The following is a 12,337-nucleotide window of genomic DNA, read 5'->3' as shown; positions in this document are numbered from 1 at the left end:
GAGGTGGTGGGTTGGAGTTGTGGTTAGAGTTTAGATTAAAGGTTTGATTAGGTTTAGGGTTATGGTTATATTAGTGTTCCAGGAGGACAGTTGGTTCTGGATTAATGTTTTTACAGATAAGTTGAGAAATGCTAAAAAACCTTCCTTTTTAAACCATATTTTCATGAAAAAGAAAGCCATCAATAAATTAAAATAATAGCTTAAAATGCATCACGGATCTAAACTAAAATGATTAATGCACTCCAAGACCTGCTGAACATCCTATACTCTCTTTTGCAATAAGAACCCCCGGTATCACATCATATATATTGGGACCAGGGAGACATCCCTTTGGCATGTTTGGTGTATGTTCCTGCAATGGGTTTCATGTCTTTAGGCGCAAAAGTGACAATCCACACTAGAGCATTTGCTGCCATTGATCCTAAATTAAGCTTAATGTAAAATATGACCACTGTGCATATTAGACTCAAAATTAAAGAGAAAATCATTTTTTATGAATAAAATATTGGAAAATTCCATAATTTTTCACTTTCATATTTTTTTTTTTGCTCACACAAATTGCCATTTTTCTTACGTACACATGCCCAGGATTTTTACCCCCTCCCTCCCCCTTACGTACGCTTTGTACGTAAGTGAAAATGGTGAAAACTTATGGACGGCCCCTTAATCAATCCCAAAACTGGACCCTAAGTGGCATAATCAGTGCCGGTACCCTAAATAGTGTAACTCTACATATTTCAAACCCTTAATGGCATGATTAACCAAAATCACCCTCTAAATTGTGTTTTAACCAAAATTGTACCCTAAATGGCGTATTAACCGATTAACTTTTTTGACGTTTTTATAACGCATTACAGATGCATAGCTCCATGATATGTGAGTGACCCTCCGGGTCTGTAACGAGTTGATTGTCAGATGCAAGCTAGTCTTTTTAATTCAGTCTCTGATTATAGCCATGAGTACTAGTTTTTCTTGCTCTCACCCAGGCGGCGAGTGGCATGATGGTCGGAGAGAGCCGGCAAAACCGCTCAGCCGTATGGTATTTTCTATATACTCGGTTAGTTTTGTGGGGTTCATTATCGAACCCAACGGTTTTAGCTTGTATTAATACTATTTATTAACATAGACCTACTTGTTTGTGATATTTTAAGCGTTTTAAAATAATCCCATTCAATTACACGGTTGACAACTGTAATGTACTGAATTTATAGAATGCATGGTGCTCACCACCTGCTCTCACCTTAGCTGATATTGACTCATGAAAATCAAGCCACATACCTCTTTCTTAGTCAATGTTCCTTCCTGTGATTTATCCTTGGCTGATAATTTATTTCTCATTACAACTAAATCTGTCGGCTCTTCACCACCTTGTATATACTGCTGCTCCAACATCATCAATAACTTAGCATCCTCACGATCTGAAAATGCTCGCAGTGGCTTCCTGTATAATAACAAAATATGCATGAATATTGCTATGTTAGTCAGTTAACATTTTAACCCTAACCACAAAAAATCTTACAAGGAAAACTTCTGCGCATGCATGCATCTCACATGATGCTATGATGCAATCACCCAAAGTCATATATGCATGGTTTTGTTGGCTGGGCAAGCGAAACACCCATGGCTACCAGTCGGTAATCTTTTATTTCCCCACCCAGCAAAAGCTGTGGTGCTTTCATTAAAAAAAAATCGACAAGACAGGACAAGGCACAGGTGACACAGCACAATCACAATCACAAACACACCCCCTCCCACAAACATACTAACCATGAAAAGAAAAAAAAAACCAAAAAATAAAAACCACTAATATAACATTGCCAGCGCTAAATCACAGTCAATGTACTACAAAATAAATACATTCCAGATGTGGAATGAAGTATAAAATTTATAAAGAGAAAAATTTATAAAGAGAAAGAAAATGTCTTATAGTACCGATCCAGTTTATTAGTTTTAGTGGCAATAAAACGAGCGGACTTTTATTTTAATAAAGGCAAGAAGAGCAGCATTTATTAACCTTTAATTGAAGTAATTTACATACCTGGTTGGGGAAACGCTTGTCTTTGCTTCTTGTTTTCTATGGGAAAAGATGAAAACAAAATGTAGTTGAAATGCCAGAATATCTTACTATAGTTTGATCAGTTCGTAATCGACGGGATTTATAACATCGCGGATTAATATCAATATATTTTATTTTGCAAATTGTCTTGTGACATCTCGCCAGAAGCATCACAAGTTATTCATTGAGGTCATAAACTTTGTCTACTTTCTTTAACATGCAAAATATAGACAAATATGTCAACTATATCACTTTTAATGTCGGTCTACATTTTGGCGTAGTGATATAAGCCTAACAATTCCCGCCGATTACGAGCTGATCAAAGTATAGTCACACAATAACAGTTCAAAAATGTCATTTTGGTTCACTATTTGGGACAGTTATTAACCCCATGAGAACTACCTGCCGATTGGCCAAAATGAATATTGTGTTCAATTTTGATACAATCAAGGAGGGTATTAATAAGATCATCTGCAAATGCACATTTGACCATAAATAGTTCAAAGCCCAGTCATAATTGGCAATTGAAATGAGCGTTTCAAGTTATCAACCAATCAGAAATGCTGTTAGATGACCAGTAGTGTCCAGCGGGTTAAGGTTATACAATTTGTGAAATATTCATTTTTATAGAATATGGGTATGAATATTTAGCATTATTTTGTAACAATTAGCATCAAATTTGCATCAATTAGCATATTTTACACACTTTTTTCCTTAAAAAATGTGAATTCTCACAAAAGATGTCACATTAGGCTCCCAGGATTGGGCTATTCCAGTTGAAATCCATTTTATACACAGGGAGTGTGAATTTCAAATGGGGCTTACCGGAATTATACGGGTGGCTCCAATTGATATATATATGCCCTGTGTAGGAGATTAAGGTCATGTCTTCCATAGGGTCTATTGTTTTCAATTGGAATAACCTATTCACAGTCCATCACATCAATCAGGAAATGACAACCTATTGTATGAGCTCACATCACGCTCATTCTCTGAAAAGGACCTTTAATTCATGTTTTTCTGGTATGTGTACACCGAGAAACTTTATTGCCCCCGGTCTACATCATCAGCTTACTGTCTATCATCTCTTTCTAATGACTGTCTTCTGTCATTCCTTTGACCTCCAGGTGACCTCTGATGCCTTCCCTGACCTCCTCCAAACCCTGATTGTCCTGCATACTGATCAGACACCTGCTGCTGCTGTCTTTGTCCTCCATGTTGCTGCTGCTGTTGCTGTCTTTGTCCTCCATGTTGCTGCTGCTGTCTATGCCCTCCTCCCTGCTGCTGTACGCCTTGTTGCTGTCTATGCCCTCCTTGCTGCTGCTGTCTATGCCCTTCCTGCTGCTGTAGCTGTTGCTGTGGTACCTGTTGCTGTCTCTGTCGCTGTAATTGTTGGTTTAATTCTTCTCTATCTCTGTCAAATCTGTCAATTAAGTCTTGTTGTGATGACCCAATACCTGATGATGAACCGCTGTGAGCTGAGGAAGGGGCATTTACAAACCTGTGGGAAAATGCATTAAAAATACATTGGATTTTGACTAACACCATATAAAAAGTAACTTTTGAATAATTTTAATTCATTGATTAGTTAACTGATTTTTTTTTCAGTCAGTTTCTTTACTGATACTAACTTGGCCCTTGCTATATATTGCATCATTTTATGATTGATTGATCGAAAGAATGATTGATCGCTTGATTAGTGTTATTTTCATTCACTTATTAACTGAATCTTGTAATATATCATTGTAATGTTATGTGTAATCCGATTAACAATATGTCAACTAAATCACACTTTTGAGTCCTGAACCATGATCAAAATGATCACCACACAAAGTCCACCGCATGCAATATCATTCCAGTTACCAAGGAGTGATGTCACCATTTTTCTGGCATATAGGGTATCAGCTTGTGCTGACCCCAGCTTGCTGGATATTGCATCATGTTTGTGAACGTCCACCACAAAACGCTTGTAATATCGGGGAGTCGGCTTCCGGTCAATTTTGTTTATTTCGTGTTTAGAAAATATATATCATAAGCTTTAAAATAATATATCATTTGACTTCAAAAGATAACAGAAGCGAAGTTATGGTTTGTTAGCAAAGGGCACCTTATTTCGGTGCTACATATATTTATTTTTCCAAATTGCTGGTAATACATATCAAACAGTCATATAATTAGCGGTCACTTCAAATCATCCTCAAGTCAACGAGGTTCACGAATGACCTGTTAAATCCCACAACTTGTACAGAATTTAGCTAAAGCAAACAAAGACTAGAGCTATTTAAGAATTCTATACATTTCTATACTATTATTTTGTTGGTTTATTGATTGAATCATTTTATGATTGATCGATTGGTTGATTGATTGTTCCTTCACTCACTTATTGACTGATTCTTGTAATAAGGTTTCAGCCTCTGCCGTTCCTAGCTGGGCCCTTGCAAGATATTGGATCATTTTTTCATAGTTGACCGTCTCGGGGTGGCCATCCTTGGCAAAGTTGGAGAAGAGAAGCTTCAGCATGTTGGTGTTTAATGGAAGTTGATGTCTGGAAAAATGAAAACAAATTGCTATTATAATAATACAAAAATCTACATGGAGCTGCACCTACCAGCTCCATGCTCTTCCACATCAAACTTTTTATCATGTACATATGCTGTTCAATTGGAGCATGTTGTGCGCTTGTATGCTTGCAAATCAACCAATGTGCGTTGAAACTCTTTTGAGGTTTTGCACAGTACCGAAAGAAGAAGAAGAAGTATAATATGATGCGATATGTGATCGCATACCAAACACCATCGACATCTTAAAGACAGCAGCGAAAGTCAAAATAAATTTATTTTCTTTGCTTGAAAGATGGAAGGTGGTCTATTTTTGTCAAGAAGCTTGTCCCACAGTTCGATATAAAATTGGATCGATTTAGCCCATATTTATTGGTCGAGCTATGAGTTTTAATATATTCGACGAGACATAGTCGAGTCCAATATTTTAAAACTCATAGCATTTTAGATAGCATATGTAATTAACCAATGAAGGGCACTCTACAAAAGGTAGTTGTACCCATAGGGTGAAAAACTTACTCCAAATAAGATATACGGCAATGATATTGAACAGTGACATGGTGGCTTCAGGAAAGAAAGTTTCCTACCAAACTTTTGAGAAGGTTTGTATATGTTTGGAGATGCAAAACCAACCATAGGGTACATTGCTTTACCGCTGCACTTTAATCACCTTGACAAATCATAAACAAATCGTTTATGAGTAACGGCAGATGCGAACTAGCATTTTTATCTCTGGCTCTGATTATATCACTACAGGGTTAGCTAATGGCGCATCGCAGTATACGGTCAACGATGATGAATTTGCCAAAAACTGAATCCGGACTCTGCCGTCTGCCGAATTCATAATGATTTCATAAAAATACAACTAACCTTAGAGCCACCATATTGGCTTGTGCTTCACTCACATACCCACACAATTTATGATCATACTGTGCTAAATCCTTATACATATCCTGAAACATGTACGGATCGTAACCTTCGAGGGCGTCTTTCAGTTGATCGCTGAAACTGACTCCTGGTGTGTTGAGTTGTGTACTAGCTGGTGATGATGAGTGGGAGAAGTCATCAATGGTGTTGTTATTGTGTGGGGAATGGGAGCTGGATGGTGAATGGCTGCTTATAGGTGGCAGCACTCTGCAATAAAAAATGTTGAATACGAGGGTCATTCAAAAAGTTCTACCTCCACCCTCGTATCTCTCTCCATTTGTTGTAGGCAAAGTAAAAACAAAATAAGAATTTGGTGTCACAGAAATGGAAAAAATCTGTACATATATCTACAAATAAGACATAAGTAGGCCAAATTGAAGTGACCATAAAATACCATTTGGTCGATCACTTCAGTTGGTTTAAATTGAAGCTGACATATAAAGACAAATAATGAAAACTTTGTAAAAGCTAGTTCACGTCAACAGCAACTGTTGGTTTTTAGCAAAGATAAGATAAGAGCAGATATGAACTTTAATCAAATTTAATATTTTTCTTAAAAATGCCAAGAAAACATTTTTCAAAACTTTCAGCTGCCCATGCCCCCTGGCTACACTACTGGGACCATCTTACTTATGAGATCCAGGAAGGTCTCTATTATGTATATGTGAGTTGCTCTTATCTGCTGGGGCTGTTTTTGAGTAAAGATTTCTGGCATTCTCTTTCTGAAAAATAACAATATGTAAGAAAGAAAGAGGAAAACATTAGTCATAAATACTATGAAAATCAATGTATTTTAAGTAATATTTTTACATGGTTCTCAAAATTTAAACTTAAAAGCAGTTTGTTAAAATAAATTATAGCTGTTCGTTACAGTCAATCTCTCTGGCTGTCACAATGTATGTAAGCATACGGAAATACCAACGATTCATCTTCTGGGGCATTGCATTTTCCAAAATTGTTTTTTTACAATGATAATTCCTGTTAAAAACATCACTAGTGCCTTCTGGCAGAGTGTGGCCCTCCACAAACAATAAGGAATTTCTACAAAAAATTTCAAAATACAGGTATTGAATGGTATTTTAAGGAAAAGTTTGGTTGAAAACAAAAAAAAATGATGGGGACTAGCTTTATTAGAGGGGGGGCTTTAATTAGGAAGAATATGGTATTCACTATCAAACTTATGTGACACAAACATTTCATTGCATCAGTATGATTAATGAATGGCAACATAAATTTTAGTTTATTTATTTTGTCTATATTAAAAATGGCTGTCATAATGATTAATTCCTGCATTTTCATTACACTGAATTTAATGTGGTTGCCTTGGATTTTCTTTCACAATCATTCTTCAAAATTCAAAACAATAATGATCAAATAAAAAAATTAATTTGTTGCTAAGCAAAATAAATCATTTGTTGCTAGGCACAATAAAAGTAATTTGTTGCTTTAATCAATTCTGATATATAGCCAAAGGAAGTGACCCGATTACTTGATATTATTTTTTTCAGCTCTGCAAGAAGGTAACCATACCTCAATATTGGAAAATAATAACTCATAATCGTGCATGAATACACGAACACACAATGACAAAGATATTTCCATTGGAATTATTACTATACATGATGAATAAAGAATTTCAAAGCAAGTATTTTGTATTTTAATATTAAAATATCTGATGAATATGTCACCAGATCTACAGGTCTTCACAATCAATCATTCCCACGGCTACTCAAGTATAATAGTATACACATGTATAGCCAATATTTACATTACCGCTGAAAATTACCATATTTTGCCCCAAACACAATTTTTTTTTATCAGTATATATCCAGTGGGGCACCAGGATTTTTTTATCTGGGGGAAATATAGGGGAGGGGTGAAATTAGGGGGTGGGGGTGGCAATTTTTGCTCAATATGCAATTTTCACCCAATATGGGTAATTTCCACCCAAAATAGGACAATTTTCACCCAAAATAAGATCATTTTCTGTGTTTTTTTCCAGACTGGAATATGTTTTTCAAATGGAATTGGCTGGGGTTAATTATATATTGAAACCTATACTCCCCCAGTATATGGTTTTACTATATCTTCCATAACTGGAGTGATATCGAGTATTTCACATGGAAGCTATCCAATTGTCTATTCAATTTGAACCACATACTCCCTCTGTGGATGACTTTGCCTAAATCTTACAGGGGGAGTGTGGATTGCAAATAGAATATCCCACTAGCATCTGAGTTGTACCTGTGTGAAAGCAGCAAACTGTTCCCTCTCCTCCTCTTCCTCCCCATCCTCATCTTCATATCCTTGTAACGATGGCTGTGTTTCTATTGGTGGGGTGCCGTGTGGTCCTGATGTCAACGGTGGTAAACTCTTCTGGCTGCTACGACTGCCAGCACTGAAATTTTAAAACAAGTAAATCATTTTTTAATTAAATCCTAATCTTTGATTATAAATGTGCTAAAACAGAGGTTCTCAAATTTACTTGACCATTTTAGACAAAAATTTTTCGTACGCATTTGTACCAAGGGACTAGATTCTATCTGCTTCAAATTTTTTTTCACAAAACCCAATTCCCCCATGTCGAAAAGAAATCTACACCAGTGCCCCCGGGCCAGTGCCTCAAACACATAACCGAGGAGAATCTACAGGAATTTCAACTTGTTTTCCCCCAATGATCCTCACTTTAGTGTTTTGTTGGTTGTCTCACACCCAGAGCTTCCACCCCACCCACACACCCCTTTACCTAGTTGGAGAATCTATAGGAATTTCAACTTGTTTTCCCCAACAATCCTCACTTTAGTGTAGGTTGGATGTCCCACACTCAGACCTCCCACACACCCCTTACCTAGTTGGTAGACAATCTACAGGGCTTTCAATCTGCTTTCCCCAACAATCCTGACCTCCCACAATGTCCACACACCCCTTACCTAGTTGGTGGATAATCAACAGCAATTTCAACTTCTTTCCCCCAACGATCCTCACTTTAGTGGTAGCTTTGATATTCCACACCCAGACCCCCAAATCCCCCTTACCTAGTGGGTGGAGAATCTACAGCAATTTCAACTTGTTTTCCCCCAACGATCCTTGTTTTAGTGGTGGGTTGGACGTCCGTGCCAAATGGGGCATTTCTTGCAGCACTCTGGCCAAATCGCCTACTCATAATGCTCTATCTGCTATTGGTTTTGAGATGGCATCATTTGGAGAAAAATGTAAAGCCTGAAAAATAAAAAGAAAAGAACATACAATTAGCAGTTAAATCCTTATGAAAAAGTATTTATTTTTTCAAGTTTGAAATATCCCTAATAAGCAACATAACAAATTGTTGGTCATGATAAATACTGCCATACTTTGGCATATAATTGGCAAAGATATCTGAATTGATATTGGATCGCTTCGTGTGACTGATGGCACTCCAAAATTGCTGAAAATACTTTAAAGTAGATCAAAACTTTGTGCATTAGAACATGCATAAGAGTATGACACGTGTGAGCTGTATTAACCTTCTCACACGGGTGTCGATTGCATTTTCAGCATTATACATTTTCATGACCATATTTTGAATCAGCATGAAAAATGCATTAAAATGAGTACAAACAAGCCTAGTATTAGTTCAGTGGTTTTTAAGATAGCTCTTTTAAGATATTAAAATATTTTGAGAAAATATCTCAAAACTTAGACTTTTTATGTTGAAGCTTATGGCTAGCACACAGAGCAAAGATTTCATATAATTTACTTGTAATTCTGTAAGTTTGAGGTTTTTAAGTCAAAGCCAAGTGTTATTTCTTCTATAATTCCAAATACCATGAAAAGCTGGATGTGCAATCAGAATTTTAAAAGATCTAAACAAGTTTGCTTTTATTTTGTTAAAGGAGCTAAACAGAAGATGTATATTGCAACATAACTGATCCCATTTCTGTCCGGTAGAGATTGAGCTGGCCATAAAAACAGTGCACTATTCCTCCTATTTGATACAATATTGCTTATCACCAGCAAGTTTGATACTATGACCGAGTCATGAATGTATCATCATTTTAAGGGGCATCCCTAAAAACAAAATGCATACACCTAGTACACCATTTATATTATAGTGAGACAACCCCCGGCACTAGGCATGCCGAGTGTCACCTGAAGTTTGCTCAACTGATCTTATCAAATGGGCTATTCTAGCTGAAATCCATACACCCTCTATGGAAGACATGACCTTAAGGTTGGTCTTAACCCTGGAATTATGGAAACTTTCAGGCTTTATAACTGCTAAATTATTTGTCTAAAGAATATAAAAGTATACATTTTTAGAATGGAAATGACTTGATGAATGCATCTGTGAGGTCCAATTTGGGCCAAAATGCTCATTTTTGGAAAAAATCACAAAAAACAGGTTTTTTGGCCCAAATTTTTTCGCGCAACGTAACAAAAAAATTGTTGGGCCAAAATTTTTTTTTATTAATTTTTAAAAACTAGATAAAAATCTCTAGGGACCGTTTTTTTATTTTTATGAATTTTGACCAACTTTGAGAAATTTGCACCAAAAATGGTCAAAAAATGCAAAATTTTCAAAAAAATCATAAAAAAGCCTGATTTTTGCCCAAATTTCAAATATTTTTGGTGAAGTTGGTCAAAATTTAAAAAAATGAAAAAACAGTCCCTAGATATTTTTATCTAGTTTTTAAAAATTAATAAAAAAACAAAACTTGTTTTTTGTGATTTTCTCCAAAAATGAGCATTTTAGCCCAAATTGGACCTCACAGATGAATTTCATCAAGTCATTTCCATTCTAAAAATGTATACTTTTATATTCTTTGGACTAATAATTTAGCAGTTATGAGGCCCGAAAGTTTCCATAATTCCAGGGTTCAGACCACCCTTAATCTCCCACACAGGGAGTGTGGATTTAAAATTAGATCACCCATTCAAGTAACCCCATTTGAAATTCACACTCCCTGTGTAGGAGATTAAGATCATGTGGTCCATTTAAGGGGTGTATGGATTTCAACTGGAATAACCCAATGAGATATGAACTAGTTATATCCCCAAAATGGGTGTCAAAGTACAAAATAGAATGTACATGTAATATTAAACATAGAGCTTGGCATTATTGTTATCACTGCTTGTGCCTAACTTCACTACAGAAAAGTATTATATTTTAGAATAAAAATGGCTGCTTCAGTACCAACACCACAAAGAAGTGAAGATTTTAAAGAAGAATTCCTGACTTGTTCCATCTGTGCAGAGTCATATGATAATGACACACATCAAGCTAAATGTCTGCCTTGTTTACATACATACTGTAAAACTTGTCTCCATAAACATGCTGGTCGGTGGCCAAAGTTTAACTGCCCTAAATGTCGCTGTGTTGTAACTTTACCAGGAGGAACTGTAGACAGTCTACCAAACAACTTCCTTGTGGAGAATTTGAAAGAGTATCACAATCTTTTCAATGTTGCCATTTTTTGTGGAAGCTGTGATGAAGAGAACCAGGCTGTAGGCTTCTGTCACGATTGTGGCTGTTTTCTTTGCCAGAAATGTATGGATGCACATGAAAGGTTGGGACTAAGGCTTCAACACAAGCTTTCTTCATTAACAGAACTTCAAGAAAAGAAATGTAATCCTACAACACAAACACATCAATGTAAGAAACATTCCAAGCAAGAATTGGTTCTTTTCTGCAAGGAGGTGAACTGTAAAACTCCACTCTGTGCTGTGTGCGGTCTTGTTGAGCACAGAGGACATGAACTCTTAGATATTACAGCAGCTGTCGATGAGATGATTGCTGACATAAAGCAATCATCAGCAAGAGTAAGCAGCAGGAATGAAGAGCTAGCAGAGAAGCGATCAGCAACCGAAATCTTCCAGAAAACTCTGAGAGGTAATTTTATCTCTAAAAAGGCAGCCATTCAGAAATCGGAACAACAACTTATTAAGTTGATCAAGAATCGGAGCAAGAAAGTTCAAAATCAATTGAGTAGCGAATATCAGACGCAGATGGATAATTTATCATCAAACCTCGAGTCTATAGATATTCTCTCAGCACAGATGACAAGTGCTTGTGAGTTTGCTAACAAAGCCTGTGAAACTAGCCATCCCATGCAGCTACTAACTGCACAAATCCAAGTTACAACCAAACTTCATGAGCTGGTAAATACAGAGCTACCTGCGATAACATCAGAGACAACTGAGTTTACTTTTACGGACAAGCACCAGTCAGCCACAGCAAGAATCCAAGACTCTATAAAACATTTATATGATGTAGCCCCGGGGGATGTAGCCTTATCCAATCCACCTACATGTAGAACACTTCCACCTGTTGAGTCCAGATCCAGTACTATTCATATAGGACAGCAAGGTAAAACTTGGTACTTCCCAAAGGCAACTGTAACTGTTTATAGGCTTACTGATTCCAATAAAGATGAGCTGATGACCACTGGTGGTAGCAACGTGGTAGCTTCACAGGGTGGCAAGTTACTTCTAGTACAGGACAATAATGATGGCACATATACATTTGAATACTGGAGTCTGGGTGCTCCTATTCATGTGAACATTAATGGTACCCCAATGAAAGGAAGTCCATTCAAAGTCCGCTAATCCGGGCCGCTAATATGTTACACGATCAAGGGAAATGAGTCGGATGTCATTTATATTGATTTTGAGATACTAGCAAAGAAATTGTTAAAATTCTTATGTTTTATATTGTTTTCAGCAATTGATAAATTGACGTAACTGTTCAGTTTCAGAAAGCTCTATAAAATGTCCTCTTTAGAAACATGTGTAAAACTCATTTTGGACCAGGGTCGAC

General features: G+C 36.6%; 2 protein-coding genes across 2 annotated transcripts in view; one reads left to right on the top strand and one right to left on the bottom strand.

Moving 5' to 3' along the window:
- The window catches only part of LOC140140823 (uncharacterized), a 42,498-nt gene that overhangs the window by 10,809 nt on the left and 19,352 nt on the right, over positions 1-12,337 (bottom strand). The window contains exons 2-9 of the mRNA XM_072162578.1: positions 8,577-8,760; positions 7,786-7,939; positions 6,172-6,263; positions 5,485-5,748; positions 4,437-4,601; positions 3,132-3,557; positions 2,039-2,074; positions 1,279-1,441 (exon numbers count right to left, since the gene is read on the bottom strand). Coding sequence (XP_072018679.1) covers positions 1,279-1,441; positions 2,039-2,074; positions 3,132-3,557; positions 4,437-4,601; positions 5,485-5,748; positions 6,172-6,263; positions 7,786-7,939; positions 8,577-8,704 — 1,428 coding nt within the window. The 5' untranslated portion in view covers positions 8,705-8,760. The remainder of the gene's footprint in view (positions 1-1,278; positions 1,442-2,038; positions 2,075-3,131; positions 3,558-4,436; positions 4,602-5,484; positions 5,749-6,171; positions 6,264-7,785; positions 7,940-8,576; positions 8,761-12,337) is intronic.
- LOC140141687 (E3 ubiquitin-protein ligase TRIM71-like) lies at positions 10,699-12,126 on the top strand. Its single transcript, XM_072163599.1, has one exon. It carries the CDS (start codon positions 10,699-10,701, stop codon positions 12,124-12,126), a length of 1,428 nt encoding a protein of 475 aa, XP_072019700.1.

The sequence above is a fragment of the Amphiura filiformis genome, chromosome 19 (genome assembly GCF_039555335.1).
Source record: "Amphiura filiformis chromosome 19, Afil_fr2py, whole genome shotgun sequence".
Classification (NCBI taxonomy): Eukaryota; Metazoa; Echinodermata; class Ophiuroidea; order Amphilepidida; family Amphiuridae; genus Amphiura; species Amphiura filiformis.
This window is presented reverse-complemented; position numbering and strand designations above follow the sequence as displayed.

Bases quoted from the DNA above. Each gene is read 5' to 3' on its own strand.
- LOC140141687 (XM_072163599.1), top strand. From the start codon at position 10,699: ATGGCTGCTTCAGTACCAACACCACAAAGAAGTGAAGATTTTAAAGAA.